The 27,789-nt window shown below is 39.8% G+C and overlaps 1 protein-coding gene across 1 annotated transcript; it reads right to left on the bottom strand.

The window, feature by feature from the left end:
• Positions 1–27,789, bottom strand: FAM241A (family with sequence similarity 241 member A). Its single transcript, XM_081094137.1, has 2 exons — positions 27,545–27,789; positions 1–3,007 (listed from the first exon to the last, which is right to left on the bottom strand). Exons 1-2 carry the CDS (start codon positions 27,719–27,721, stop codon positions 2,762–2,764), a joined length of 423 nt encoding a protein of 140 aa, XP_080950263.1. The 5' UTR covers positions 27,722–27,789; the 3' UTR covers positions 1–2,761.

Genomic DNA, 27,789 nt, shown 5'->3' with positions numbered 1-27,789 from the left:
ATGTAACGAATAATATATGCAGAAAGAATAGCAGCAAAATATCTAATTTCTTTATATAATTTAATATATACACTATTAACACACTGTGTAGAAACATAGTATTGTTAGTATACTAAATAATTACTTTTAAAACTTACTTTTAAAATACTTTCAACATCAGGCACTGGTGGAACCAGAGTTGTTATTATGCATACTATGTATTTTTCACATTCCAAAGGGAAATTAAAATTCCTGGTAGCATAGAAAAGAATGCACATTTAATATTTAATGCAGGTATAAAAAAATCTCATGGCTTCTATTAAAAACTTCACAATTCCACTGTGCACAAATGAAGACAGCTTTTCAAATAACTTACACTTGGCCGAATTTATAAAGGTGACCATAAACATACTGCAAGCCCAATGAAAACACAATGGTATAATACAAAATCTTTTTTCAAAGTCAAACTTTAAAAGGCCTATATTTATACAAATGTACAATATGTTTTATTACCCAATGACTGGTATTTTTGTTCAGGATTATCTGATTTAAAAAATCTAACTTGCATATTTTTCATTAATATTCTGCTTCAGAATAGAAAACATGGAGAACTTATAAATTTAAAAAACAGGATTGGGTAAAAAATTCACAAAGTGGACTAGTATACACTTTACATCATTTAGTGATTGCCCTGCCAAAGGTAAAAATGCCCCAATGTTCCATTTTCCTCTTATTTAACTTGAATTTTTAGATAATTATCTTAACTACCTCTCCTTTGTATATATAGAAACTCTTTGAGACAAAAGTGTAAAAATTTTAGGTTCTCTGACAAAAATCTAAAATGTCACTAAGCCATTTTCCATTTTCAAAGTGTATTTAAAGAAATGCTTATCTATACTAATAAAAGGGTAATGTGCTAATTAGACGAGATATCTTCCGGACGTCCTTCCAGACAAAGCCATGGTGGCAGGGGCCAAGGCAGAGGCAGTTAGGGGTGATCAGGCCAGCAGGGGAGGGCAGTTGGGGGTGATCAGATTGGCAGGGGAGGGCAGTAGGGGGCAATCAGGCCAGCAGGGGAGGGCAGTTGGGGGTGATCAGGCTGGCAGGGGAGGGCAGTAGGGGGCAATCAGGCCAGCAGGGGAGGGCAGTTGGGGGTGATCAGGTTGGCAGGGGAGGGCAGTAGGGGGCAATCAGGCCAGCAGGGGAGGGCAGTTGGGGGTGATCAGGCTGGCAGGGGAGGGCAGTTGGGGGTGATCAGGCTGGCAGGGGAGGGCAGTTGGGAGTGATCAAGTTGGCAGGGGAGGGCAGTTGGAGACAATCAGGCCGGCAGGGGAGCAGTTAGGGGGTGATCAGGCCAGCAGGCAGAGGCAGTTAGGGGTGATCAATATGGCAGGGGAGGGCAGCTGGGGGCAATCAGGCCAACAGGGGAGCAGTTGGGGGTGATCAGACCGGCAGACAGGCAAGCGGTTAGGAGCCAGTGGCCCTGGATTGTGAGAGGGATGTCTGACTGTCCCTGTGGGATTGGGCCTAAACCGGCAGTCGGACATCCCCCGAGGGGTCCCAGATTGGAGAGGGTGCAGGCCAGGCTGAGGGACTCCCCCTCCCGTGCACGAATTTCATGCACTGGGCCTCTAGTTTCAATATAAATTTCCAAAGTGCTGAATGAAGACACATTAATAATTCCACTTTAGCCTTAGAGGAATATTATTACAATTGGCTGTTAAATTCCATTTAAGCATTTGGTTTTTATTCTGTAATACTGTAATTTCCAATACATATATCAAAGAAATGAACTGACCCCCCCCCCCCAAAACAATAGTTAAGTATTTCAGCTATAATACAAATCAATTTTTTGGGGGAAAAAGTAATTCATGCCAAGATAAATTGGTTTTTAAAGTCTTAGAATAATTTTTATAAAAGAACTATAAAATACAAATTTTGAAAAAACAAAAACACTGCAAATGTCTCTCTAGGAAAAAATATGCAACTTGTTAGGTACAAGAAAATATAGCATTACTATGGGGTACAACTAACTATGGATCTGGCTTAGGATACTTTAAAAACTCACAAAAAGTAATTAGCACCAAAATTATCTAAAACTTCAAATGATATACTGAAGTGATTTCAGGCCCACATGTTTCATTGTAAAAAAGTTATATTTAACTTGGGAAGTTTCCCAAGCAATAATAAATATATTATTGTCAATCTGTAGAAGATGTGCTAACTTTACTGATTTTCATAAAAACGTTAAGGTAGTGTATAGTAATTATCATATACAATGTTTTGGGCTGAGCAGGGACAATAGAAGTCCAAATTATTTCCCAAATAATATGGGGTTATTTGGTGGGAGTGGGTAGGGAGAAATTCCCCAAGTACAACTTATTTTTAGCTTATTGTTTTATCATTTTTCTTCTAACATATTTTACTGGAGCTCTTTATAAGACCTATATTGCCCAATTTGAACTCCATATCCTGTTATTTTCCCTGCTCACTTGGTGGTGGTATTTAAGATTTGGCATGGAAGTAGGGATATTTAAAAATGGGCACAGATTATAGTATTAAAACAAGAGTTTTGAATAAGCTACAAGATGTATATTGAACCCTGTTATAATCAAGAGTTGAGTTTTATTTTAAACAATATCCACTTATAATTATATTATAAAACAGCACACAATTTGAAACAAGGCAAACTTTTTGGCTTTCATGTAGTGAAATACATAACTTCACTAATTATTTTTTATATGGCTACCAAATGTCAACCAACAGCTCATTCGGCCATATTTTAATGTTGCACATAAATAATGACAAGGCAAAGAACAGCCACTAGTCCAAAGGCTTGTAGGCCAAGGAACCACAGCATAACCCAAAAGAAAATGACGATCACTGGTTCCACAATCCGTTCTCCAAGGTACATCCTCGTAAAGCCCATGTTGATGAGGTTTTTGTTCAGCTCACCAAAAAGTGTTCCCATCTTTTTGTAGTCATCTCCAACAGGATCGCCAGCATGGTTCTGTGATTCTTCACAATCCTTTAAAGACAAACAGACAAAACAAAACATAAACATGAAAATGAGAAATAGGTGAAGGTTTTTAAGAATAAAGGCTATCTCATAACTCTTCGTTATCTCCCAAAGTACTGGAAGTAATGATTATACTTCTGATAATCATTCAATAAATACTTGGAATGTTCCTTTTGATCGACATATAGAACTGTGCCTGTGCTCACCTTTCAAGAATGTGGAAAGCACTGATTTATTTTCTGTGAAAATCAGCATTGACTGATCTTCAACTACCAGAACACTGATTTACAAGATGAAGGAAGGACCTGATTAATATTCATTTTCCTAGTTTCCTGGAATTGCAAAAAGACAGCTAGCTGCTTACCTGAAGAGCCATGTTTGTACTGCTCTTATCAGTGGCCATAATTTCAAAACAACATTTTCCCAGCAACCTCCTTTTTGGAGGCAGGGCCCTGGATTTGTAAGGAAGCTTTTTTTTTTAGTGTGCTCCTTTGACACAAAGACTTTAAGGATCCTAGCCTCAGCTGACTGGAGCATATCTTGCTGCTACTATTGAGCAATCCTTAGTCATTACTGCTATGATCTTTCAGCCTTTGCCTCAGCTAAGGAGACTTCAGCATAGGCCCTTGCATAGTTTCCTGTCTAAATTCTACAAATGTCTTAAATGCCTCTTATTAATCTCATAGAGAGAAATACATAGTTTACAAATAGAAATAATTTTGTACAATAAGCCCAAAAGTTCACCTAGAAGTCAAGTCTGTTCCCCAGAAAATGTCCATGTGTACCCAATTATACATGACAAGAGAAAAATTCTGAGATACCCCAAAATTATCCAGCTGCCTTCCTATCGACACTTGCAGATTTACCACTTTCACATTATGCAATGAATAATGGTCCTTGAATTGTTTAAATCACCCAGAGCTAGTGGAAAATTCAACATTGTAGTAGGGTCCAGCCCTTTCTTTCAACATCACAAACTTTTTGCTTTGGCTGTGATTGCCACAGGACTGAGTGGGATAGCTTCTATGTTTGCCCTTCAATCCATGTCATTAGAAGTTTCTCTGCTTGACTTTTTGTTAGTCTCCTTGTCTTCAAAGAAGCTGACACTTTAACAGCTCAAGCCACTTAGTTCTTGTTCTTTAAGATCACAATTGTGGTGAAAGGAACATGCCTGACCCGTGACCAATAACCATCATGGATTTTCTACCATCGTTGTCTATAATCACTTTTAATTTCGTTTCCAGGTCAATCACTGGACATGGCCTCTTACTGACAACATTAGCAGTGGATTTTGTAGGATTAGGACCCATGATGAACAAAACAACATGAAATTATATCAAGCACGAGAGAAAATGATGCATGCAAAAGATATAACAAACACAAGATATATGAGGCTGCTGCCGGTGTAACACAAGCATACTATTTTTTTATAAGTATAAAGAATACGTTCTAAATGATAAAAAGTGTAGTATAATGAATACATAAACCTATAACATAGTCTTTTATCATTATCAAGTATTATGTACTATACATAATTGTATGTGCTATACTTTTATACAACTGGCAGCACAGTAAGTATGTTTACACCAGCATTGCACTACTACATTGTGATGGCTATGATGCAAGTATGCAATAGGAATTTTCAGCTCCATTATAATCCTACTAGAGGCCCGGTGCACAAATATGTGCACAGGTAGGGTCCCTCTGAGTAGCCTGCAGGGATCAGGCCAAAACCACAGTCCAACCTCCTACCTGCTGCTCCTGCTCATCCTGGCCCCACTGTGCCTGCTGTGGGCTTGTGCCCAACCAGTCCCAATCGGGAGAGGCTCACAGCAGCGCTCACCAGCCATAAGCCCTGCCTCTGGAGCCCTCCCAAGGGGAGTGGCCTGCGGGATCAGGCTGAAACCGGTTCTCTGACATCCCCCAAGGGGTCCTGGATTGCGAGAGGGTGCAGGCCAGGCTGAGGGATCCCACCAGTGCACGATCAGGCTGGGGAGGGACCACGGGAGGGTTCCAGGTCAGGTCGGGTCCATCTCGCTCAGTCCTGATTGGCCTGACCCCAGTAGTGAGCTAACCTACCGGTTGGAGCATCTGCTCCCTGGTGGTCAGTGTACATCATAGTGAGCAGTTGAGCAGCCTTAGCATACATATCATTAGCATATTATGCTTTGATTGGTTGTTTGGTTCTGCAGTTTGGTCTATTTGCATATTGCCCTTTTATTATATAGGATGGGACCACTGTTGTATATGTGGTCTGTCACTGACTGAGACGTTGATATGTGGTGCATGACTATAGAATATGCTCCAGTGATCATAGAAAGGTTGCTTTTATAAATAAAATTTTTTTATTGAATATGATTATGGAGAGACAAACATTAAGGAGGAATAACAATAACAGAAAAAATTTCAGTCTGTTTCAGAGGGCTTTTAGACTGAAAAGTCTTCTCTGAAAAAATACTGGAACTTAATCTACTCTACCATCTCACTCAACCTCTCAAAGGAAAGACATTTCTTGAAAAAGATCTTGTTACTTTCATTTAAAAGGGCAGGAGTCTCACATTTGCAAAACACCAACAAGAGAGTTTCATTCTGTAATAAACACATGAAATACATATTAAGAAAGAAGTAGTTATGTATTTTAAAAATTTCTGATTGCTTTCATTTTCTCCTTGCAGTCTAGAGCTCACAGTCTACCATTTCCACTATGAATTCATAGCCACATGATCTCCCCACTCCCTGACTTACAGTAGCCTCCAATTTCCCTCTTTCTTCTACTGGGCTAAAAATTGTGCTCAGAGATATTATCCTGGTGTTCTTAGTACTTCTCCCATGTTATCAATCCTTTCCGTCACCTCTTGATAACTGTCCATCCAATTCCTCATATTTATTGCTCCAAATTTTTGCCACTTTTCTATCTTCTCCCTCCTAGAGGTATTGCGATTTCCTTTTAAGGTTAACAACGAATCATAATCCCAAATGTTCCCACCCATTCATCTAAGTAGAAAAATGGATTTTATACTGTAACACACCTTTTCATTCCTAAAGCAAAAGAAGCAAAATAGAAATCCTGATTAGAACTGAAACACTTGTCTATTAGTCACACTTCCTCTTAAGACAAAGAAAGGCAAAGTTATTACAAAATCAGAGGCACGAATCAGAATCTGAAGCACTAAATAGATGACTGATTCTTTTTTTTTACTGTAATTTATTTTTTTAAAATAAATCTTTATTGTTCAGATTATTACAGTTGTTCCTTTTTCCCCCCATAGCTCCCCTCCACCCAGTTCCCACCCCACCCTCTGCCCTTACCCCCCCCCCACTGTCCTCATCCATAGGTGTACGATTTTTGTCCAGTCTCTTCCCACCCCCCCACCCCTTTCCCCCCCGAGAATTGTAAGTCCACTCCCTTTCTATGCCCCTGATTCTATTATATTCACCAGTTTACTCTGTTCATCAGATTTTTTATTCACTTGATTTTTAGATTCACTAGTTGATAGATATGTAATTGTTCATAATTTTTAGCTTTGCTCGGTAAAGTAATCTTGGTTGTAGGTTCTTGCTATTCATCACTTTGAATATTTCTTGCCACTCCCTTCTGGCCTGCATAGTTTCTGTTGAGAAATCAGCTGACAGTCGTATGGGTACTCTCTTGTAGGTAACTGACTTTTTTTCTCTTGCTGCTTTTAAGATTTTCTCTTTGTCTTTTGCCCTTGGCATTTTAATTATGATGTGTCTTGGTGTGGTCCTCTTTAGATTCCTTTTGTTTGGGGTTCTCTGTGCTTCCTGGACTTGTAAGCCTATTTCTTTCACCAGGGAGGGGAAGTTTTCTGTCATTATTTCTTCAAATAGGTTTTCAATATCTTGCTCCCTCTCTTCTTCTGGCACCCCTATAATTTGGATGTTGGTGCGCTTGAAGTTGACCCAGAGGCTCCTTAGACTATCTTCATATTTTTGGATTCTTTTTCTTTTTGCTTTCCCAGTTGGGTGTTTTTTACTTCTTCATATTTCAAATCTTTGACTTGATTCTTGAGATCCTCTTGTCTGCTGTTGGATCTCTGTATATTACTCTTTATTTCAGTCAGTGTATGCTTAATTTCTAGTTGGTCCTTTTTCATATCCTTGAGGGTCTCACTAAATTTATCGGCGGTTTCTAGAAAATTCTTGAAAAACCTTTTAACTGTGGTTTTGAACTCTATATCCAGTAGTTTGCTTTCCTCCATTTCTGATCTGTTTCTTTGTCTCTGCATTTTTTATGCTTCCCTGTGTTGATAGAGTGGCTTTCTGTGCAAGGTGTCTTAGAGGGCCCAGTGGCTCAGCCTCCCCAATTACCTGGGGTGGACACTCTTGGTGCACCCCTTTGTGGGCTGTGTGCACAGTCTTGTTGTAGTTAAGCCTTGATTGTTGTAGGTATCACTGGGAGGAATTGACCTCCAGGCCAATTGGCTGTGAGAATCAGCTGTGTCTACAGTGGGAGAACTTCTGTGCTGAAGACACCCTTATGGGGCAAGACTTGCTTCAGTGGGGCTTTGGTGCTCACTGAGTCTGCCCTCTGAATGTGTCCCTTATGGATCTGCGGAGTTGTAATCTGGATGGTCCCAATTTGACCACTGGGTACACAGACTCTTGGATCCTTAAGGAGGTGCTAATTTAGCCTCTGCCTGAGGCTACCCAGCAGGAGCTATGAAGAGATCTGCAGGTTCCTCTTCCTTGTTTGGGTTTTGGAGGTGCCCAGATGAGGCCCAGCTGTGAAGCAATGCAAGCTGCTGTGGGGCCTTGGGCCTTCTTTTGGATGTTCTGGGTCTCTCTGAGCCAGCTGCAGATTGTTAGGTAATTTTAGATAGCAAAGGGCCAGACTATTCATATGCAAAAGCCTCTGGGCACAGCTTGGGTGGGGCGGGGTCTCAGGGAATCAACAGGGTGGAGCAAACAGCTATGGCTGATCCTCAGTCCTGCCCTAAGAGGTCCCGGGTCTCAGTGTCCCTCGGTAATCGCTGAAAGCACCTCTGAGAGAAAGCTGCCCTCGAGTTCCGACCGATGCCAGACAGTCCAGTTTCTCCCCGTATGAGTCTGGGTCCCCAGAGACTCGCCCGGAACTGGAGTCAGGGCCGTCAGGAGCTTGTGCCTCCCTCCCGATTGCAAAAGACACCGGTGTCCTCTGTTGCCAGCACCTTTCCGTGCACGCTCGAGCCTCCTTACCTCTGCACTTTACTTCTGTGCCTCCTCTGAGTCTCAGTGTGCTTTTCTCTTTCCTTCTAGTTGTAGAATTTCCACTCAGCCAGCCTTCTTGTGGTTCTGGATGATGTCTGTTTTGTCTTTTAGTTGTATTTTTGAAGTGGTTGTGTGAGACAGCAATTTCAGGTGTTTACCTATGCCACCATCATGGTTTGTCTAGATGACTGATTCTTAAAAGCACTGGGTCTATCACTGATGCTGCTGTTATGATTTTTTCACCATAATCTATTGAAAGAATCACCCCAACATTTACGACTTTGTGAATATCTTTCTTTTAAGTTAGATTTTAGAACAGAAGTTTTAAGTGTATATCTGGATCAGTGATTTTCAACTGGTGTACAGCAAGAATTTTTAAAACATACAACACCATACTGGTTGAAAATGGCTGATCTAGGCCAATGCTGTACAGCTTTATGAATATTTGAAAATAGCCCTAGCTGGTTTGGCTAGGTGGATAGAGCGTCGGCCTGCGGACTGAAGGGTCCCAGGTTCGATTCCGGTCAAGGGCACATGCCCGGGTTGTGGGCTTGATCCCCAGTGTGGGGCGTGCAGGAGGAAGCCAATCAATGATTCTCTCTCATCATTGATGTTTCTATCTCTCCCTTCCTCTCTGAAATCAATAAAAATATATTTTTAAAAAAGATTTTAAAAAAATTGAAAATAGTGTTAAGTTTGCTTATGCTGTTATATATCTTTTCCATATCATATCTGAAGAGTTAAAGATTAACATGACTGGTATGTTTAATAGAACTCTGCAAATATAGAGCAATCCTTGTTAGAATTATGTTGCCTTTAAGATTTATAGTAGGAATTTTGTCTCAGAACGAAGTTACCAATACTTAAAATCTGACAATATTTCAAACAGCTATAAAAACACCACTTATATAACAATGTTTGGGAGCTATCTGTTGTGTTCTACATAATAACAGCTTCTTGTTTTATATACTGTACTTTTTGTTAAATCTAGTGACTTGGCTAATTTTTTTTCTTTGCAGTTCTGAAATAACCGCTATGGTTCAATTCTTATAAAATAAAATGCCTATTAAATTATCAATCAACCATCTGGACAAAGTGGGGGAAAAGTTTAATTGATTTTCATTATGATACTAAAGAATCTGTAGGAATTTAGTCTTGTAGGTAAAAAGAGCTTATGGGTTTATGATATTTCTTATGAAAAAAATTCTTTGAAAAACAGTATAGCTATATAAAGCCACCTTGTTTTATAATGAAGTATATTAGTTATTTTAATTTTAGGCAAATGACGATACAGTGAAAATGACTACAAGTTTTCTGCCTATTGTAATAGTCTGTAGTTACATTATTCTCTCCTCTCAGCATGTTTGCACCTGCATTTTATCCAAGATGTGCTGTGCACTATCTGTGGCAAGCCTGCTCAGTCCTGACTGGTTTGCCGGACTGACAGCTGCTTACTTCCAGGAAGCCACCCTCTGGTTCTTAGTGTGTGTCGCGTCCTCTCAGAGTACCACTGATCCTTGATTACTGAAAACTCCAACTCTAAGAATTCACAGTTCTTGACTCACAGAACAGTCTGGCTTGCAAAGTAAACCCTTTAGTTAATTTAGTTCAATTCAATACATAATAATTGAATGCATACCATGAGCAAGGTAAGTGCTGTGGGGCACGCAAAATAAATAATCCATATTCCCTGACATTAAGTTGCTTAATACATAGGAAAAGATATGTACTCAAATCACTATATTAAAACATGGCTGCACACTTCCTTACTAGTAAAAAGCATCTGTACTTTTACACAAGATTCATAGTTTTATCTTCCTGAGCATTACTTCTCAGCTCAGGAAACCTTTCAGATTTCTAGACTTGTATGGTCAACTGTCTATTCAGCATTTCCTCAGAGATGACGTACAGGAAGCTCAAACTCAACAGGCCCTGTATCAAACTCATAATCATTTGTCCTAAACTTGCTCTTCCTTCAGGGTCCCCTACCTCAGTGAATGCAAATGCAAGCGAGAAGCCTGCTAGTCACTCTATATGTCTTTATTGTCTTTGTCCTTTTGGTTCAACTTTTGCTAGCTCATTTCCCTGAGTTTCTGTTGGAACTCCTCAGGGACTTATCTGTAGGCCTGCTTTTCTTCTTACTTTATAGTCCCTCCTGATGGAGATTTTATTAGTGTTTCTATGGTCTATATGCTTAAGACATTCATTTTTAATTAATTTTTATGTTTTTATTGATTTCAGAGAGGAAGGGAGAGGGAGAGAGAGATAGAAACACCAATGATGAGGAAGAATCATCGATTGGTTACCTCCTGCACATCCTCTACTGGGGATTGAGACTGCAACCTGGGCACGTGCCCTGACCAGGAATCGAACCGTGATCTCTGGTTCATGGGTTGACGCTCAACCCCTGAACCACATGTGCAGGATTAGACTTTCATTTTTTAAATCACACTCTGGCCAAGAAAAACATTATTGGTGAAATATATTTAATCTCCTTAGAAAAAATATCACTATAGTTTAAATTTGATTCCTCCCCCCCCCCTTTTTAAGTGGCATTCCCCAGAATATTCCATTTATTCAAACAAACGTATTAAACACACACATTCCAAGCATTTGCTCATCACAAAAATGCCGTAAGCCAGATGTTATTATACTCTTGGGGTGAAGCAATTTCCCAGAATCAGTCATCCAGCGAGGATTTGAACTCAGGAATCTTCTGACTATAAATTCTGAGCTCTTTCCAATAAACTGCTCTTCAAACCTGTAAATCCCTTAGTGCAAAGGAAATGAACCGGGTATTAAAAAGAAAGCAATATATTTAAATAAATTCCTTATGAGGTGTGATTACATGATAGATACTCCTTAAGAAATGTAAACGATGAAATTTGCTAACGGAAGTAAGTCCATAATTCAATTTATTTTTCCTCTCATCTTTCCACAAAGGATTTGAATTTCCTTGCATAGGAACAAATAAATAAAATAGTAATAAAAAATAAACAACTGCAAGAGGGGATAGGTGAGAAAGGATTGAGAAACCTGACTGGGGAAAGATATGTTGTTAACACAATTACTAAGACTGAGCCTTACGTTTGGCTCTCCCTTCCTAGGGAGTCAAAGCAAAAGGAGAAACAAAGGCAGGTAAGTACTTCTCACTTCCTTTAGGCCTGTGCAAGTATAGCTCAGCGAGCCCTTTCATGACTGCCTTGTTTAAAAATAACAATGCTACCCCATACCCATACTCCCTATCCACCTTCCCTACTTTTATTTTTTTTGGAAAAAAAAATAACCCACTGATGTTCTGCTCATTTATTTACTGTTTCTCTCTCTCCCTAGTACAGTGCAAGATTAATGAGGGGAGAGATTTGTGCCTGTTTCTGTTTGTGTCTTTGTGTCCCGGGTGCCTAGAGCAGTGCCTGAAAAACAGTAGGAGCTCAATAAGTTTTTTATAAATTAAATTTATTGGGGTGGCACTGGTTAATAACATAAGATTCAAGTGTACAATTCTATAATCATCTACATATTGCATTCTGTGCTCACCACCCAAAGTCTAGTCTCCCTCCATCACTGATATATTTAACTCCCTTTAGTCTCTTCATCCTCCCCCAGCCCTCTTACCCCTCAATAAAAGTTTTCAATCCATAAATGAGAAGCTATCAAGGGTATATGTATATGTTATACAGAAAAATGAGGAACAAATAATAAATACAGAAAATTTGTATAATACAATGACTATAATTAGTTGTTAAAGCAATTCATATTCAATATAATACAAATGGAGAAAGAAAATATCTTCAGTATATAGCCAGATGGTTAGCACAACTGAATTCTAAAATTAGTAGACAAGGATAGAATACACAAAGACTGATTTCCAAGAAGTTAATAATTTAAACTCCAAAGGAAAAATATTATCATCCAAATATGGCAGAATCATTATAGCCTTTTCATTATATTACTATTAAACTATGTATGCATATATACTTAATAATGAAGAAATAAATTTGGTATTTTCTTCATATATTTATTATCAATTGTTTTACACAGTTGGTCATGCTAAACAGTTAATTCTCTATGAAGAAACCACTTCATTCTTGACCTTCTTTAAAATTAAAAACTTAAACTAAATGTGCTTCTACACTCCTGTGAAAATCTTGAATAGACAAAGTTGTCTCTGAAACCAATAACCATTCAACATATGGGTTAAATATGCTAGAATGATATGAACAAGAAATTGGGATTTGTGTGCTAATAAGTAGTAGACATAGTTATGGAATTCTTGAAGCAGCAATACTTTTTTTTGGTAGTTCTTTTAGTATCAGGTTAATTTTAGTTCTATAACTCATCAGAAAGAACTTCAAATAGAAATCAATCCTTGCTTTTCACATGCATGCAAGTCACATACACATTGAATGTATATATACAATAGTACCATGAAAGGAGATTAGAATAGAGTTAATATTTTCTAGTAGCATGAGACATTGTAAAGTAAGAAACGGAGTACCCTCTATCCACAAATTAATCTACTTTGTGTGGTCATTTTTAGAAATTACCTTCTTTATTGCTATAAAGAAATTAAGAAAAAAGCAAAAAATAAAAAATATGGGGTGTCTCATGAAAAACAATGCATCTTTTAGAATATTATATAGCCTTCATGGCTTTTGAGTTATTTTGCAGGTCTGTAGAAAACTGATAGCAATGCAAAATAATTCTTATCTATCCACATGTGAACAAATTCTGTTCCAGGGAAGGTTCCCTCCCCTGCCTATGGAAAGAGTAAGTTTCATGTCTATGTGTAAGTTCATTTCAACATTTTCTCCATATACTTTTTTTGTTTCTTTAATTTTTTTCTTTGAATCAGATGTAACACTTGCTGGATCCCTCATTAATGAGTTAAATAAAATCCTTAATGCATGTTCATTTTACATGTAATAAGAGCTATAATATTACCTCATTTGCAAATAATCTCTATTATAAAAACCCCTTGGCCATGACTCCGTCACACCATAATGACCAAAGACTGGTCACCAGGAGGCTGCGTGTACCGCGAGGTGCGCGGGTGGGCGGGGCTGCGTGCACTGGGAGGCGCACGCAGTGGGGGAGTCCAGCCGCAACGGTGGGACTTGGGGAGTCCCGCAGTGCGGTCTGGGGTCCTGGGTCTCGCGCGATTTCGCACGCTGGGTCACTAGTACTTTATAATCGCCATTATGAAAAATGGCTAATCTGAATTTTAACTTATGTTAGCTCTGGGTTTCATTTATTATCTTCCTATATTCACTAGAAGAAAAGTTAAAAACAAAACTGCAAATTTAGAGTAATTACGTAGATTAATAACAGTATTCCACGACCCTATGTTCATTAGCATTTCACCTTCTTGATATTATGGTGGTTTTTAAATACAATATATCAAGGAACACAATCCTTGCCTAAATTCTTACAAACGTCTTACAAGGTTCATTAGCTCAATGGCAACTAAAACCACTAGTTTCTTTGTTGTTGATTCTGATAATAGAATTTGCTCCTATTATATACAAAGTCCTCTCTCTAATTTCTGTCATGATCATTTTTTGCCACATTGCTTCAGCAAAAACATCAATTGAGTTTTTACCAACAGTATCATTTGGATAGAAGTTTTTACAGGCTCTGTACTACCTCAGATATACCAAATTAATTGTTTGGAGCATAATGTGATCTCTACTTTCACGGAGATTATGGTTTAGTGTGAACCTGTGAAGGGGTGAATGAGAAGTGGCAGAGAATAAACACATTAACAAATAAATACTTTTAAATAGTGTGAGAGCTATAAGGAAAATAAAACAGAGTAGTGGAAAAGAGGAAGATTGTGGTGGGTTGGAGGTTTTTTCTATAGCTTAGGCAGAGCTGGGATCTTGGAAAGCTAACAGTTAAGCTGATGATCTGATGCGCTGCAGAGGGAAACTATGGGGAAGAAGTCGGAGACAGAACTGAGCTGGCTTGCCTTGTGCAGTGACTGTGACTGTGATCCACAATTAGATATATTTTATTTCTGGACCCATATAAACTAAAGTTCCATGGCATGACACTCATACCATCTGTGATACATTCGAACAATTTCTATCCACAATCTGTTACATTGATTTCATGCCCCAACACTAGCTTGGTGGTTAAGGACTCAGGCTTTAAGCATGGCTTTAAATCTGAACTCCACAATTCACTAACTGTGATACTTCCAGTGTGTTATTTAACTTTGCTGTGCTATAGTTTTTACATCATTAAAGTGGGGCAATATATATCTACTCATGAAGTTTGATATCAGATTTCCCTTCAGAAAGACTAAACCAATTTATACTTCTAACTTTAGCGTATTATTTCATATACTGTTTCTCTAAACCCACACTATTCATCTTTCTAATCTTTAACAACTTGATAGGTGAATAATCATTCCTAATAGGTTTAATTAGCATTTTTAAATTTCTAGTGAGACTGACATGTTTTCCTGCTTATTGGATACTAAATGTAGTTGCAGTTTAATTTACAACACAATGTGCAAAAATATGTTAAATAAAAATTTATAATTATATAAATCTTTACCCAACCACAGCATTATGTATTACATAATTTATGACATGGTTACTATTACATTTAGAACTTGTTTGTCAATGCTAGTTATAGCATCCACTTATACTATTTCCCATTAAACTACATAGAACCAATAAAGAAAAAAAAGAACTTTTTGAGGAGATGAATAAAAAATCAATGAGAATACCAGCTAGTTCTTGAATTAGTCTTTGAAATTAGTATAAAGCAAAAAACATTAAAATTTGCACTCATTTTCATTTTAACCAAAAGGATTCAATACTTTAAGTCATAGTTGCAAATATGGACAAATGAAACAACCAAGTATTCAAAAAGATACATATAATATCAGCCATATCTATTATTAAAAGAGTTGCCTATTGTAGTGGAAGAGTATGCCATCTATATATACATAAAAGCCTAAGCGATTGTCCGACCATTCACCTGGCAGCTATGAGGCACAATGACCACCAGGGGGCAGACGCTTCAACCAGTATAGGAGGGAGCTCGATTCCTCGTGGAATAGGCCCTGGGTTAGGTTGCTCCTGGGGCACTGTCGGCCTTGAATCTGCTTCACCCTCACCCAGGACCCAGAGAGGAGGGAGGAGGGAGTCTGATTCCTCACAGAATCAGCCGTGAGTTAGGTTGCTGCTGGGGAGAGGGTGGGAAGAGATTAACCAAAGATCTTATGGTGCATGGATCTGTGCACTGGTGGGGTCCCTCAGCCTGGCCTGCAGGGATCGGGCAGAAACTGGCTCTCCAACATCCCCCGAGGGGTCCTGAATTGCAAGAGGATGCAGGCAAGGCTGAGGGACCCCACCTGTGCACAAACCAGGCCTCTAGTTTATAATTATACCAGAAGCCCAATGCCCAAAATTCTTGCATGGGCAGGGTCCCTAAGCCTGGCTGGTGATCAGGGTCGATGGGGTCTTCTGGCTGCCGGCCAGGGCCTTCCTTTGTGCCGTGCTTCCCCCCAGTGGTCAGTGCACATCATAGGAAGCGACTGAACTCCCAGTCTCCGGTCAAACTCCCGAGAGGACACTTTGCATATCAGCCTTTTATATATATAGATACTTGAACAACATACTACTTGTTTTTAAAAAATGAAGCCTCTGGTGACATTATTGAGTGCCTCGGATATGCAGGGCAGTACTGCAATCCCCCTTATCTGAGGAGGATTATGTGCTAAGGCCCCCAATGGATACCGGAAATCAGGGATAGTACCCTATGTACACCATGTTTTTTTCCTATATATTCATACCTGTTATAAAGTTTAATTTATAAATTAGATGCAGTAAGAGATGAACAATAACTAATAATAAAATAATTAAACAATATATTGTAATAAACGTTAGGTGAATATGATCTGTCTCTCAAAGTATCTTATTGTACTATAGTCACTCTTTTTTCTGTGATGTGACTGATACAATGCCTATGTGATGAGATGAACTGAGGTGAATGACTTGGGCATTGTGGCAAAGTGTTAGACTACGTATAAGGGAAACTTGAACACAAGCACTGTGATACCTTGACAGTGGATCTGATGTCCCAGATAGCTACTACATGACTAATGGCAGGTAGTTTGTACAGTGTGGAGACGCCGGTCAAAGGGATGACTTATGTCCCGGGCAGGAAGGAAGGAAGACTTTGAGATATTTCATACTACTACTCACAACAATGTGCAACTTAGAAACTATGAATTGTTTATTTCTGGAAGTTTCCATTTAATATTTTTGGGTTACACTTAACTGAAGATAACTGAAACCATAGATAAGGGGGAACTACTGTATGCTACCTAATAGCTTGTCTATTGAAAGTAGCCAATTCAAACATCTTTCCCGAAAAATAACTCTCCTTAATTCTTAACTTCTAGCGGTGACAAGAGCCTCTTTTGTACGTAATTACCTCTGAAATCATGGAATAGGGAACTCTGATGGCAATCAGTCTGATGAAATTTGCCAGTCATGAAAAATCAAACTTAAATTCCCTTCCTCTGTAGATGATCTGCATGTATCTAAGTAAAATTTTGATCAATAGAATAAAAAAAATAAATAAATTTATTTCACATTAACTGGAAGAGGAAATAAAAAATGTGAACCACAGATGTTAGAGAAAAATTATATCAAAGGTAGTAGAAGTAAAAAATCACAAATGAAATTGAATTTTCTTAATATGTATTTACATATTAAGTATTAATAATTTTATCCTTCATTTTCCAAAATGTTCAAAACATATTCATCGTGATTTTTCTTTGCTCAGAATTTTGATAAGCTATAGTTGTTGCCACAAAGGAATAGCAACAAGAAGTAAAGCCAATCACTTCTTTCTATGCCAAGATAAGGCATAGCTGCCAATGAGGTTAAATGGAAAAAAACACTGGATATGGGAAAAGATTAGATCAGAGGAGAGAAAGTATCTTTTGTTTCAAGTTTATTAGAAATTCAATTTCTCTGCTCAAATAAAACTAATTCTTGACTGTCTTATCAATTCCCTTAAACACACACACACACACACACACACACACACACACACACACACACACCACTTAATGAACCAAAACATGACTAGTTGGAACTCAAGGTTTTTGAAGATACCAACATGTGGCTGCTACTGCAAGATAAGATTGTAACTACAGAGAAGACAGAAACTAAAGACACTGTGGCAAAGGCTTAAAGAAGACTTGAATAAGGATATAGAGTTTCTCCTCAGGCCTCTTAGGGCAAAGCTAATGTCATGTACATTTAGTTTTCCCTTTAACATTGCTTTCACACTTAGTTTGAACAAGAAATTAAAAAATAAATTGGACAGAGGGTGGGTATTCTTTTTCCTAGCAAGGATCAGTGACCTACAATAAAAAAAATCAACTGAAAATCTACACAAAAAGCAACATAATGTAGGCTGGTAGGTTAATTTTTAATTTTTTAAAATCCTCACTTGAGGATATGTTTTTATTTTTTTAATTTATTTTGAGAGAGAGAAACATCGATTGGTTCCTCCTATATGAGCCCCAACCAGGATCAAATCTGCAGCCTATAAATGTGCCCTGAATGGGTATTGAACCCACAACCTTTTAGTGTATGGGGTGATACTCCAACCAACTGAGCCACCTGGCCAAGGCAGATTAAATTTTTTTAGATAAATATAAAATATCATATAATTTTTAGATTAGGAAATCTTGATGTATTTTTCAGTAAATAAATATTCTTGAAATCTGAAAATTACATATATTAAAATTATGGACAAAAAAGGGGTTCAAATGGAAAACAACCTCACAGAGTGATCTGATCATAAATTCCTAACTGGGAAGGTCATGGTGGGTAGTCATGCCCCAGGCATATAACTTCTTTATTTTTGCCTAAAGCAAACCCTGTCCATTGTTTTTGTGCATCTAGGTTATCACGCCTTTGGAATACCCACTTTCAGATCCCTCCTTCTAATACATGACCACCTTTTTAGACCCCTCCTTCTAAAGCAATGGTCACCCAAAGAGAGAACCTGTAATCCAATCCATGTGTGAACACGCAAGAGTTTAGCTATTCTGTAATTTGATCCCAACCTTTCTCCCATCTTCATGTTTTACATTTCCTCCTTAATCTCAAATGCATAAAAGAAACTGTAAACTTTTTCTCAGCAGCATTTTTTTTTTTTCCTGTTGAGATCTTGCTTCCAGGTATATTCTCTGTTTGGCTCAAATAAGTTACTATAAAAATTCTCTACCAGTTTGGATAGTCTTACATCTACAAAATTCAGTACTGTCGTGTGGTTGGTTGATAGGAATAAGAAGGAAACCAGGGGGAAAGATATACTTTTCTGTGTATAAGATGCCCTCATGTATAAGACACCACCCACTTTTCCAACCCAAAATTAAGAAATCAATATTTTAAACATTTTGCTGGTTTTCCTCTTAAGGCCTTCTTCTTTTTTGGCATCGTAAGGAGTTGTTCTTCCTGTTTTCTCCACTGTCTGATCATATACTCAGTGGGAGGAGGTCCAAATTGTCTCTCTGCAGCTCTGTTTCCATGTTCTTTTGCTTGGCTGATTACATTCAGTTTGAATTTTGAAGAGTAAGACAATTGCTTATTCGTATTTATTTATTTATTTTTTTCTTTTTTTTTTTATTGCTTAAAGTATTACAAAGGGTATTACATATGTGTCCATGCTTATCAGTATTTAGCTTTTTATTTTTTGACAGCTTTATGGGCTCAGAACACTCCGGTCCCTGTTGCATCTGCACATTCTCCACCTCCACCTCCAATCATGGCATCGGCTGACATTGTAACAATAAGGCTCATGATTGGAGGAAGCCTGTTTGACAAGGTATGGTCTAATGATTTTGGAAAAAAATAGTGTCTTATACATGGAAAAATATGGTAGGTCTCTAATATTCACTGAGGGCCTAGTATATGTTGGCATTTTATATACAAAACTAGAGGCCCGGTGCACAAAAATTTGTGCACTCGGAGGGGAGGGGAAGGGTCCCTCAGCCCGGCCTGTGACCTCTCACAGTCTGGGACCCCTCAGGGGATGACCACCTGCTGGCTTAGGTTCGCTCCCCAGGGCATTGGGCCTAAGATGGCAATCAGACATCCCTCTGGCAGCCCGGCAGCCCTCGGGGGATGTCCACTTGCCAGCGGGGAGCAGGCCTAAACTGCAGTCGGACATCCTCAGGGTGTCCCGGATCAGGGTGGGGGTCCCGCTTGGGTACCTGGCCAGCCTGGATGAGGGGATGATGGCTGTTTGCAGCTGGTCACACCCCCTTCAGGGTGGGGGTCCCCACTGGGGTGCCTGGCCAGTCTGGGTGAGGGGCTGAGGGCTGTTTTCAGGCTGGTGGGCAACTGAAGCTCACAGCCTCTCCTTTTTTCTTTTTTTATTCTGGGATTTATTTACCTTCTATAGCTGTCACTGGAGCTGAGAGCCGGCTCCAGCTCTGAGGCTGTTGCCGGCTGAAAGAAGGTACCTGGGTTTGTTTAGATTCTATAATTGAAACTCTGTTGCCATTACTGGCCACTCTAAGCTCTGAGGCCGCGCTGGCTGAAAGCAGGTACCCGGGGTTTGTTTAGGTTCTATAATTGCAACTTTGTTGCATCCGGAGCTCAGAGCTGGGCTGTGGCAGGTGGGGAACCTTGGCTTTCTCCATCACTGGAGCAAGCAAGCCTCCTGTTCGCTTCAGCTGCCTGGCTGCCGGCCACCATCTTGGCTGGCAGTTAATTTGCATATCTCGCTGATTAGCCAATGGGAAGGGTAGCGAAGTTACGGTTAATTACCATGTTTCTCTATTATTAGATAGGATGTCACTGAATTCACATAAGAACTTTAAGACGTGAGTAACATTATACCTATTACAATGATAACATTCTCTAAGGCAGTGATTTTCAACTGGTATGACAAGAATTTTTAAAATATGCAATACCTGACTATTTAACCAGGGGCACTGATCTCTTTTACCTTAGATTGTCGAATGAAAAAATGACAGCAGCCAACACAACAATAGCTATCTGGTGTGAATGAATCAAAATCATACCTATTTTTTTTTTTTTTTGACAAATGGGCCCAAAATTTTTTTTGTTGTTGGTCGCAGAATTTTAGTAATTAGTTTACATGTGCCATGAGATGAAAAAGATTGAAAATTGCTGCTCAAAGGGATTAAGTAATTAGTATGACAAGGCTAATAAAGTAGTAAAGCCAGGATTCAAACTTAAAAATGTCATACTCCATCATCTTTTTAATTGTTCCATAATTCTCTATTTCTTCAGGGGAGAGGATGTAGTAAGGAGGAGATGTATGGGGAAAAAGAGAAAGTGGCTGAGAAGAATAAAAGACAAAGAGACAAAGAGACACTCAATAGAGATAAAACGGAGATGAGTAGCAAGAAAAGGGCGGAAAGGATTTGAGAGAGAGAGCGCGCAAAATAGAGAAAGTTGCATGTGCGGAGCTGCTAGAAGAAGGGATGCAAAAAAAGATCAGTTGGGAGATTACCTCTTTGGAATGTAGACTTCAAGAAAATACACAATTTTTACATATGTATTGGAATATCTATTAGCAGAGGAATTATTCTTGACAAGTGAAAGCACTATAACCCTAGTACATTTTGAACAGGGTTTTTCCCAACTTCGGCACTATTAACATTTTGAGTTAGATAATGCTTTGTTGAAGGGAATGTTTTGTGCATTACAGGATGTTTAGCAGTATCCCTAGACCCTACCTATTAGATGCCAGTGCCACCCCAGCAGTCTTAACAATCAAAAACCTCTTCAGACATTGCCAAATGTCCCCTATGAGCTAAACTGCCCCAGTTAAGAACTACTGATATAATGATTAAAAAATGAACAAAAAATGCCTACCATATGCAAAATTACTCTCTCAGTTACTATAGTGACTGGACATTCTTGAGAACAATATGAGATTAAGTTTAGGGCCGAATTCATCTAAACTCATAGCTCTTGTTACAGAATTGCTTGCAAGCTGCATTAAAAGGAAGTGTATCTAGTTTTGAACTATACATTCTAAGGGAGGGCGGGAGATTTGCCAGTGACTGTTTACCCATCATGTAGGAGAGCTCTTTCTATATATGAAAAAACACTGGCTTTGGAGCTTGGAGACCTGCATTCTGGTCTGCTTTAGTACCACTTAGTTGTAGAACCTAGAACAAATCTATATATCTCTGTGTCTATCACTCTACCTCTATCTCTATCTTTATCTCTATCTCTATATCTCTACCTCTATCTCTGCCTCTACCTCTATTTCTATCTCTATATCTATATCATTTATATCTATATACCATTACAGAGAGTACGATGAACACAGTGGTTTGTCTTGCTTGTCCTCTAGTCCTTTGCCACTCAGTGTTGGGAGCTTGTTAGAGATGCAAAATCTAAGGCCTCACCCCAGATCAATGAAATCACAATCTGCATTTAACAAGAGATGATTTGTATGCAAATTAAAGCTGAGGAGAACTGTTCTATTCCACCTTCACTTTCTAACTGCAGTCTGTAAAACCTAAGAGGGGCATTTTTCAGGTTTCTTTAAGCTAGAGTTCTGGTTGAAAATTGGGTCCAAAAGCTAATTTACATGCCAATTATGTGTTGGGAGCTGCTATAAGCACTTTACATATATTATTAACTCATGTAATTCTCCCAACAATCCTGATGTTCATACAACTATGAGTCCATCTATATAGATGAAGAAATTGAAGGATGAAAAGTTAACTTGCTTAAATATCTATGAGCCAGCATTGATGTGAGAGTTCCAAGCATTGTATAAAGCAAAAAAACAGAAATGAAGCATTACCATTTGAAAAGAAGCAAAATCAACCTTGTTTATACACTGGATGATTAATACCTAGAAGATACAAAAAGTCAAATCTAAGAGCTAATAGTATTTATTAACTAAAAAATTCAGAAAGGTAGCTAGTTAAAAACTATGTAAGAACCAATAGCTAGAAACCAAGAGCAAAATCATAATGTGGAAAAAAAATCCCTTTCATAATACCAACAAAAATATAAAAGTTTAATACAGACTTTAGTATTCATAATTATTTTAAAGGATTGTAAAGCCAGGGAGAAAGTGGGTTATTCAATGATTAGGAAAAAAAATAGAAGATTAGCTCCATACCTCACATTATACATTAACCATTCTAAAATGATTATATGCATAGGTAAAAAAACAAACCCATAAACACACACATACAGAGAGAGTGAAAGAGAGAAAGAGAGAAAGAGAGAAAGAGAGAGAGAGAGAGAGAATTGGTGGGTATTTAACTAACTGTAGAATTAAAAAGAATGCTCTTAAATCAGTGGTCGGCAAACTCATTAGTCAACAGAGCCAAATATCAACAGTACAACGATTGAAATTTCTTTTGAGAGCCAAATTTTTTAAACTTAAACTATATAGGTAGGTACATTGTTATTAACTTAATTAGGGTACTCCTAAGGCTTAGGAAGAGCCACACTTAAGGGGCCAAAGAGCCGCATGTGGCTCGCAAGCCGCAGTTTGCCAACCATGGCTCTAAACAAATATATATAGATACCTTGTATATATGTGGAGAGAGTACTGTGTTTATCTGTGAGTGTGGGTGATGTGTATGAAATTACCAAAAAAATTCCTTTAGCTAATAAAAGTGTATTGAATTTCTAAATACAAAACATCATAAACAAAGTTATCAAGTAAACAGCAAACAGAAAAAATTATTTATAATCAATGTGAAATAAGGGATAAATACAATGCCAAAAGGAAAATGGTCAAAGAATATTACCGGTGTGGCTCAGTGGTTGAGCATCGACCTATACACCAAGAGGTCACTGGTTTGATTCCCAATCAGTGCATGTGCCCAGCTTGTGGGCTCTATCCCCTAGGGGTGCGGGAACAGGGGGAGAAGAGAAGAGGGGATGTGGGAGGGCATGTGGGAGGCGGATGATTAGTGTTTCTCATCAATGTTTCTATCTCTCTCTCTTCCTCTCCCTTCCTCTGTCTCTAAAATCAATAAAAACATATTAAAAAAAGAAATACAAATGTTTATATATATGAAATACAAATGTGTGTATATACACACACAGGGGTGGGCAAAAGTAGGTTTACAGTTGTGAGTTGTCTTATTTATTATTGTATTATTTTTTTTGTATTTATCTTTTTCTATATAAACTGTAATCCTACTTATGCCCATCCCTGTACATGGTTTAGAAAACCTCTACAGCAATGTCTTACAACAGTAAGATAATTTTTGCCTAGGAAATTGGCCAAGATTAATTTATAAATTATATTGCTCTTTGCTGGCATGGATGGTTTCCAATCAGCACTCGAATATACCAAAGATAGAAGTATACATTGCTGTAACCTTTCTTGAATGCAATGCTTTAGGATGTTTTGAAAGGCTTCAGAGTTTGATTCATTGACCTAGTTCTTTCACTTCTAGGAATCTATTCCAAAGTAGAACTGTGAGGATTTACAAGCAAAGACTTTCATGACCGCAGTATTTATAAAAGGAAATTTAAAGCAACGTCAGTGTGCTGTTTTGGAGGAGTAAACTATTAGGCAGCCCTAGATATAATTTTTAAAAACAATTTTTGATAACATGGAAAAAATGACAAAATATGCTAAGTAGATAAAACAAGATACCAAATTCAAATACTACATTAAAACATGTTAAAAACATATCCCTGTGTATATATACACATATGCACATACATAAAAATATATTAATGCAGTAGTACCAAATTTTTATATTTTACAACAAAATATTCCTCAGTGTGGGATTTCAAATGCTTTTGTTTTCTTCTTTAGATCTTTCTATATTTCTACATTTTCTGAAGTACACATTACTCTGCTAATCACAAAGACCTTAAGGCTAAAGATCAATCTAAGGATAATGGGACCTCTCTAAGCTCTAGGTAAGCAAGGCTGTGAACTGCTGCATCTAAGTGGATGCCACTCACATTACAGATGTCTAATAAATGGACCGGAGAAGGTTAGCCTTCCAGCTGTGCAACAGGGCAGAGACTCTTGTACAAGAAGGCCCTCACAGTTGTAAACATATTTAGATCATCTCTCATGCATACAATTACCAACACACGTGCAGGGTAACTGTGCCCTGCCTTCAGTTCCTTGGGCATTTTGCCTCTCTCCCTAGCTTACTTCTCTGAGAGGCCTGACTCCTACTTCATCTAGAGACTTGGTCCATTCTTTAAAGTCCTTCTTTCCTAGGGTACTTGATTTTAATCAGGCCTCCTTTGTCAACCATCCTGCCTGGAAAGACCTGGCCAAAAGGGCACAGGAACCTTAGGTTTCTCTCAGATGGAGTGGCATCTAATGACAAATTGTAAAAAACCGAGGCTGACAATATCTCAGTTATTAAAACACCTATATTAATGCCAACATTTCAGTATTACATGAAGTAAACACCAAAATACATAGACACTTTGATCTGGTATCATTATACCTTGAGCCAAAGATTTGTGTAGTCAAATCTGATGCAAGAGCCTTCCAGGTTGAGGGAAGGTTATGAGCCTTTCGGAAAAAAAGAGGACAGAAAAATCAGTGAAGGAAAGGATGTATGTAGAGGAGCCTTCAGCCTGGGGAAGAAATCCACTTCATCAACTTATCAGATAAGAGCGAAACTCTGTGAAGGGGCTGACAAAAATCACTGAAGATCTGGAGGAGCAGAAGGCAGGTGCCTTCCGGAGCTACTGCGGTAAAGAGCACCCCAGCGTAGCCCTGACCCAGATATAGAGGAGCTGCCACTGCTGCCGCCACCACTGCAGCCAGTTCTCTCCCAATGTCCGCGGGCCACAAAGACGCTGGGATGCCAAGGGACTGAGCTCAGCAGAAAGGACAGGAAGAAAACCATCTCTGCCACATTTCCAGCTAATTAGTTGTGATTCTGTTTCTGTTTATATCATTGTTTCTATGGAAAAGTTCATTTAAATTCTAAATAACTAGTTTACAAACCAAGTTTTCAAAAATATTCCATCTGTAATGTAAAGTCAGTGTGTCCTTAAAAACACACACATCATCTCCCTAAAGAAAAGCTAAATGAAACAACTCCGTAGGGTATGTTTTTAATTTCATTTCTCTTTCCTTCATACATCTTCATATCTGTAGCTACCTCTATCATTAATGCAAGGCAGTGCAGACAAAATTTTAAATTTCATTTACAGGAGCTAAAATAAAACTAGAAAATAAGCCTTTGTAATAATATTACCAAAAAATGATTGATCACAAAAGCTTGCTCCTTGCACCAATGGGTTGGGTTGAACCAGGTTTGTTGTATATTTTTGACTTCTTGGTAAGAAATTCTTCTTTGGCGCTGATAGAGGAGGAAATGCATAGCTCAGGCATTATTTTCAATTACTGTGTATGTAGGCTTAGAGGACATAAATCAATCCTGTGATAAAAATAACATTTTCGAAGGAGTACAGAAAAATGAATTTCCATGATATGCAACGGAAGCAGCAGGTATGCAAAGAGATATATGTTTTCTAGAAATATGTTTCATTCTTTCTTTCGTTTCATGCTTTTCCTTTGTACCTTAAGCAGCTCTGGCAAGACCAGAGCAACTGACAATTCACAAAAGCTTACATAAAGTATTTTATTTTTATTTATCTTTTCATTGATTTCAGAGAGAGGAAGGGAGAGGAAGGGAGAGGAAGGGAAAGACAGAAACATCAATGATGAGAGAGAATCATTGTTCGGCTAACCCCTACTGGGGATCGAGCCAGCAACCCAGGCATGTGCCTGACCCGGGATCAAACCGTGACCTCCTGGTTCATAGGCTGACGCTCAATCACTGAGCCACACCGGCTGGCCTAAACAAAGTATTTTACATGCTCTCTTACAACCATTTGAAAGTTTACTTTGGGAACCGCAGCTCAAATGCACCACAAACCCCTACTTCCCCCACTCCTCCTCCCCTGCCTTCCTGTTGCCCTTTTCTTCATGTTTCCAGCTCAACAACTAAGGTAAGAGGAAACTAAGCCCTTTAGCTACTGAGTTATGGTGCAATTAAGGGGGAAAACTACCAGGGAGAGACTGGCTACCAATGTTTTGCTTCAGTCACCATCTCTTATCCCATCTAATAAAGTGGGAATATGCTAATTGACCTTCACACCATTGCAAAGATGGCAGCACGCAGTCCCCTCAGCTTCCCCCCAGGGCCGGCCCAAGGCACAGGCAAGCCTTGGATGGCGGCTGCCCACGTGCCCAGAGCCAGCCTGAGGCTCAGGTAACCAAGGCCGCCCAAGGCTCCAGTAACCAGGGCCGGCAGTGGCAGCAGCAGAGGTGTAATGGGATGTCACCTTCCCCTGGTCACTGGGTCGCCTCCCGCCCCTGAGGGCTCCCGGACTGTGAGAGGGGGCAGGCCGGGCTGAGGGAACTCCCTCCAGTGCTCATGCACTGAGCCTCTAGTCTTGTCATAAAGATGAAAACTTACACTTCCATATGGTGAGCAAGCCTAATGCTAAGACAAATCCTGTGTGTGCCACACACTGTTATTCCTGTGTCCTGAGTAAAATATTGGCACACTAGAAGTTATACTTAATCTCTTAGTGTATTTAGTGATAGTGGAGTTTGCTAAACGTTACAACAAAGACAGATGGAGAAGGAAAATGAGAGGAGACAGGTGTGGAATCTCCCAGCAGCACAGGCTGTAGTAAAGGCAAGTCATGATTTGAATTCCTGTTCCTTAATGCGATTCTGAAAGTTGGCTTATTTCTCCTATTTTTGAACGTAATCGTATTTGCTGGTGAAAATTCATCCCAGGTGTAGTTCAATTTCTCGGATTAAATTCCTGGGCATATGTTGACCGTATCTGATGTGTTATAATGCCCTTGGTACCCGTTGGAAGCGAATTTCCCGATTCTTTTACTTTTAAAATGAAGTTTAGCTCTTGTGTGCACGGGAAGGATTGCTCTCGGGAAGTCCCTGGCAAGACCTGGATGGCAGTATCGCGGCTGCCCGCGCCTCGGACCCGGCGGGGCTGGGGCGACACCCGCCCACACCCACACCTCCCGCCACGCTAGGTGCGCCCGCCGCCAGGATCGGGGGGCCGGGGTGGGGCCCCGAAACCAGCGCAGGGGACGGACTCGCCCCGAGTTGAAAAAGAAGTGTTTAGAGGAGGCTTCGGGGCGGTGGGCACTGAGAGGGCACCCCACGGAGCCGGGCCGCGAAGGGCCGTGCGGACCCGCCGCACCAGGCCTCGCACCCGGCCCGCGCCGGCCCAACCGCTCTTCCGGGCCACGCGCCCGCCGGCCACGCCCTCCGCCGGGGCGCTCGGAACCGGCCCGCCGCCCGCCCGCTCACCTGCCCGCGCTCCTCCGGCGGCCGCCGCCCGCTCCGCCGCGGGCTCGCCCCGGGCTCCCCTTCGGTCCCCGCCGCCGCCTGCTCGGCCAGCGCGTCCCGGTCCTCGCCGCGCGCCCCGCCGTCACCGCTGCAGTCGCTGCCACCGCCGCTTCCGAGGAGCTGCCGGGCCGAGCACATCCCGCCGCCGGGACGGCCGCCCGAGGGCCAGGCAGCGAAGCGCGAGGCGGCGCCACCACCGGAGGGGA

This window comes from Myotis nattereri (assembly GCF_964212035.1).
Source record: "Myotis nattereri genome assembly, chromosome: 1".
Taxonomy (NCBI): domain Eukaryota; kingdom Metazoa; phylum Chordata; class Mammalia; order Chiroptera; family Vespertilionidae; genus Myotis; species Myotis nattereri.
Note: the sequence above shows the minus strand (reverse complement) of the source record. Positions and strands in the feature narration are given on the sequence as shown.

Bases quoted from the DNA above. Each gene is read 5' to 3' on its own strand.
- FAM241A (XM_081094137.1), bottom strand. From the start codon at position 27,721: ATGTGCTCGGCCCGGCAGCTCCTCGGAAGCGGCGGTGGCAGCGACTGC. The intron at 3,008-27,544 runs GTGAGCGGGCGG...TTGTCTTTAAAG, and splicing joins CGCCGGAGGAGCGCGGGCAG to GATTGTGAAGAATCACAGAA.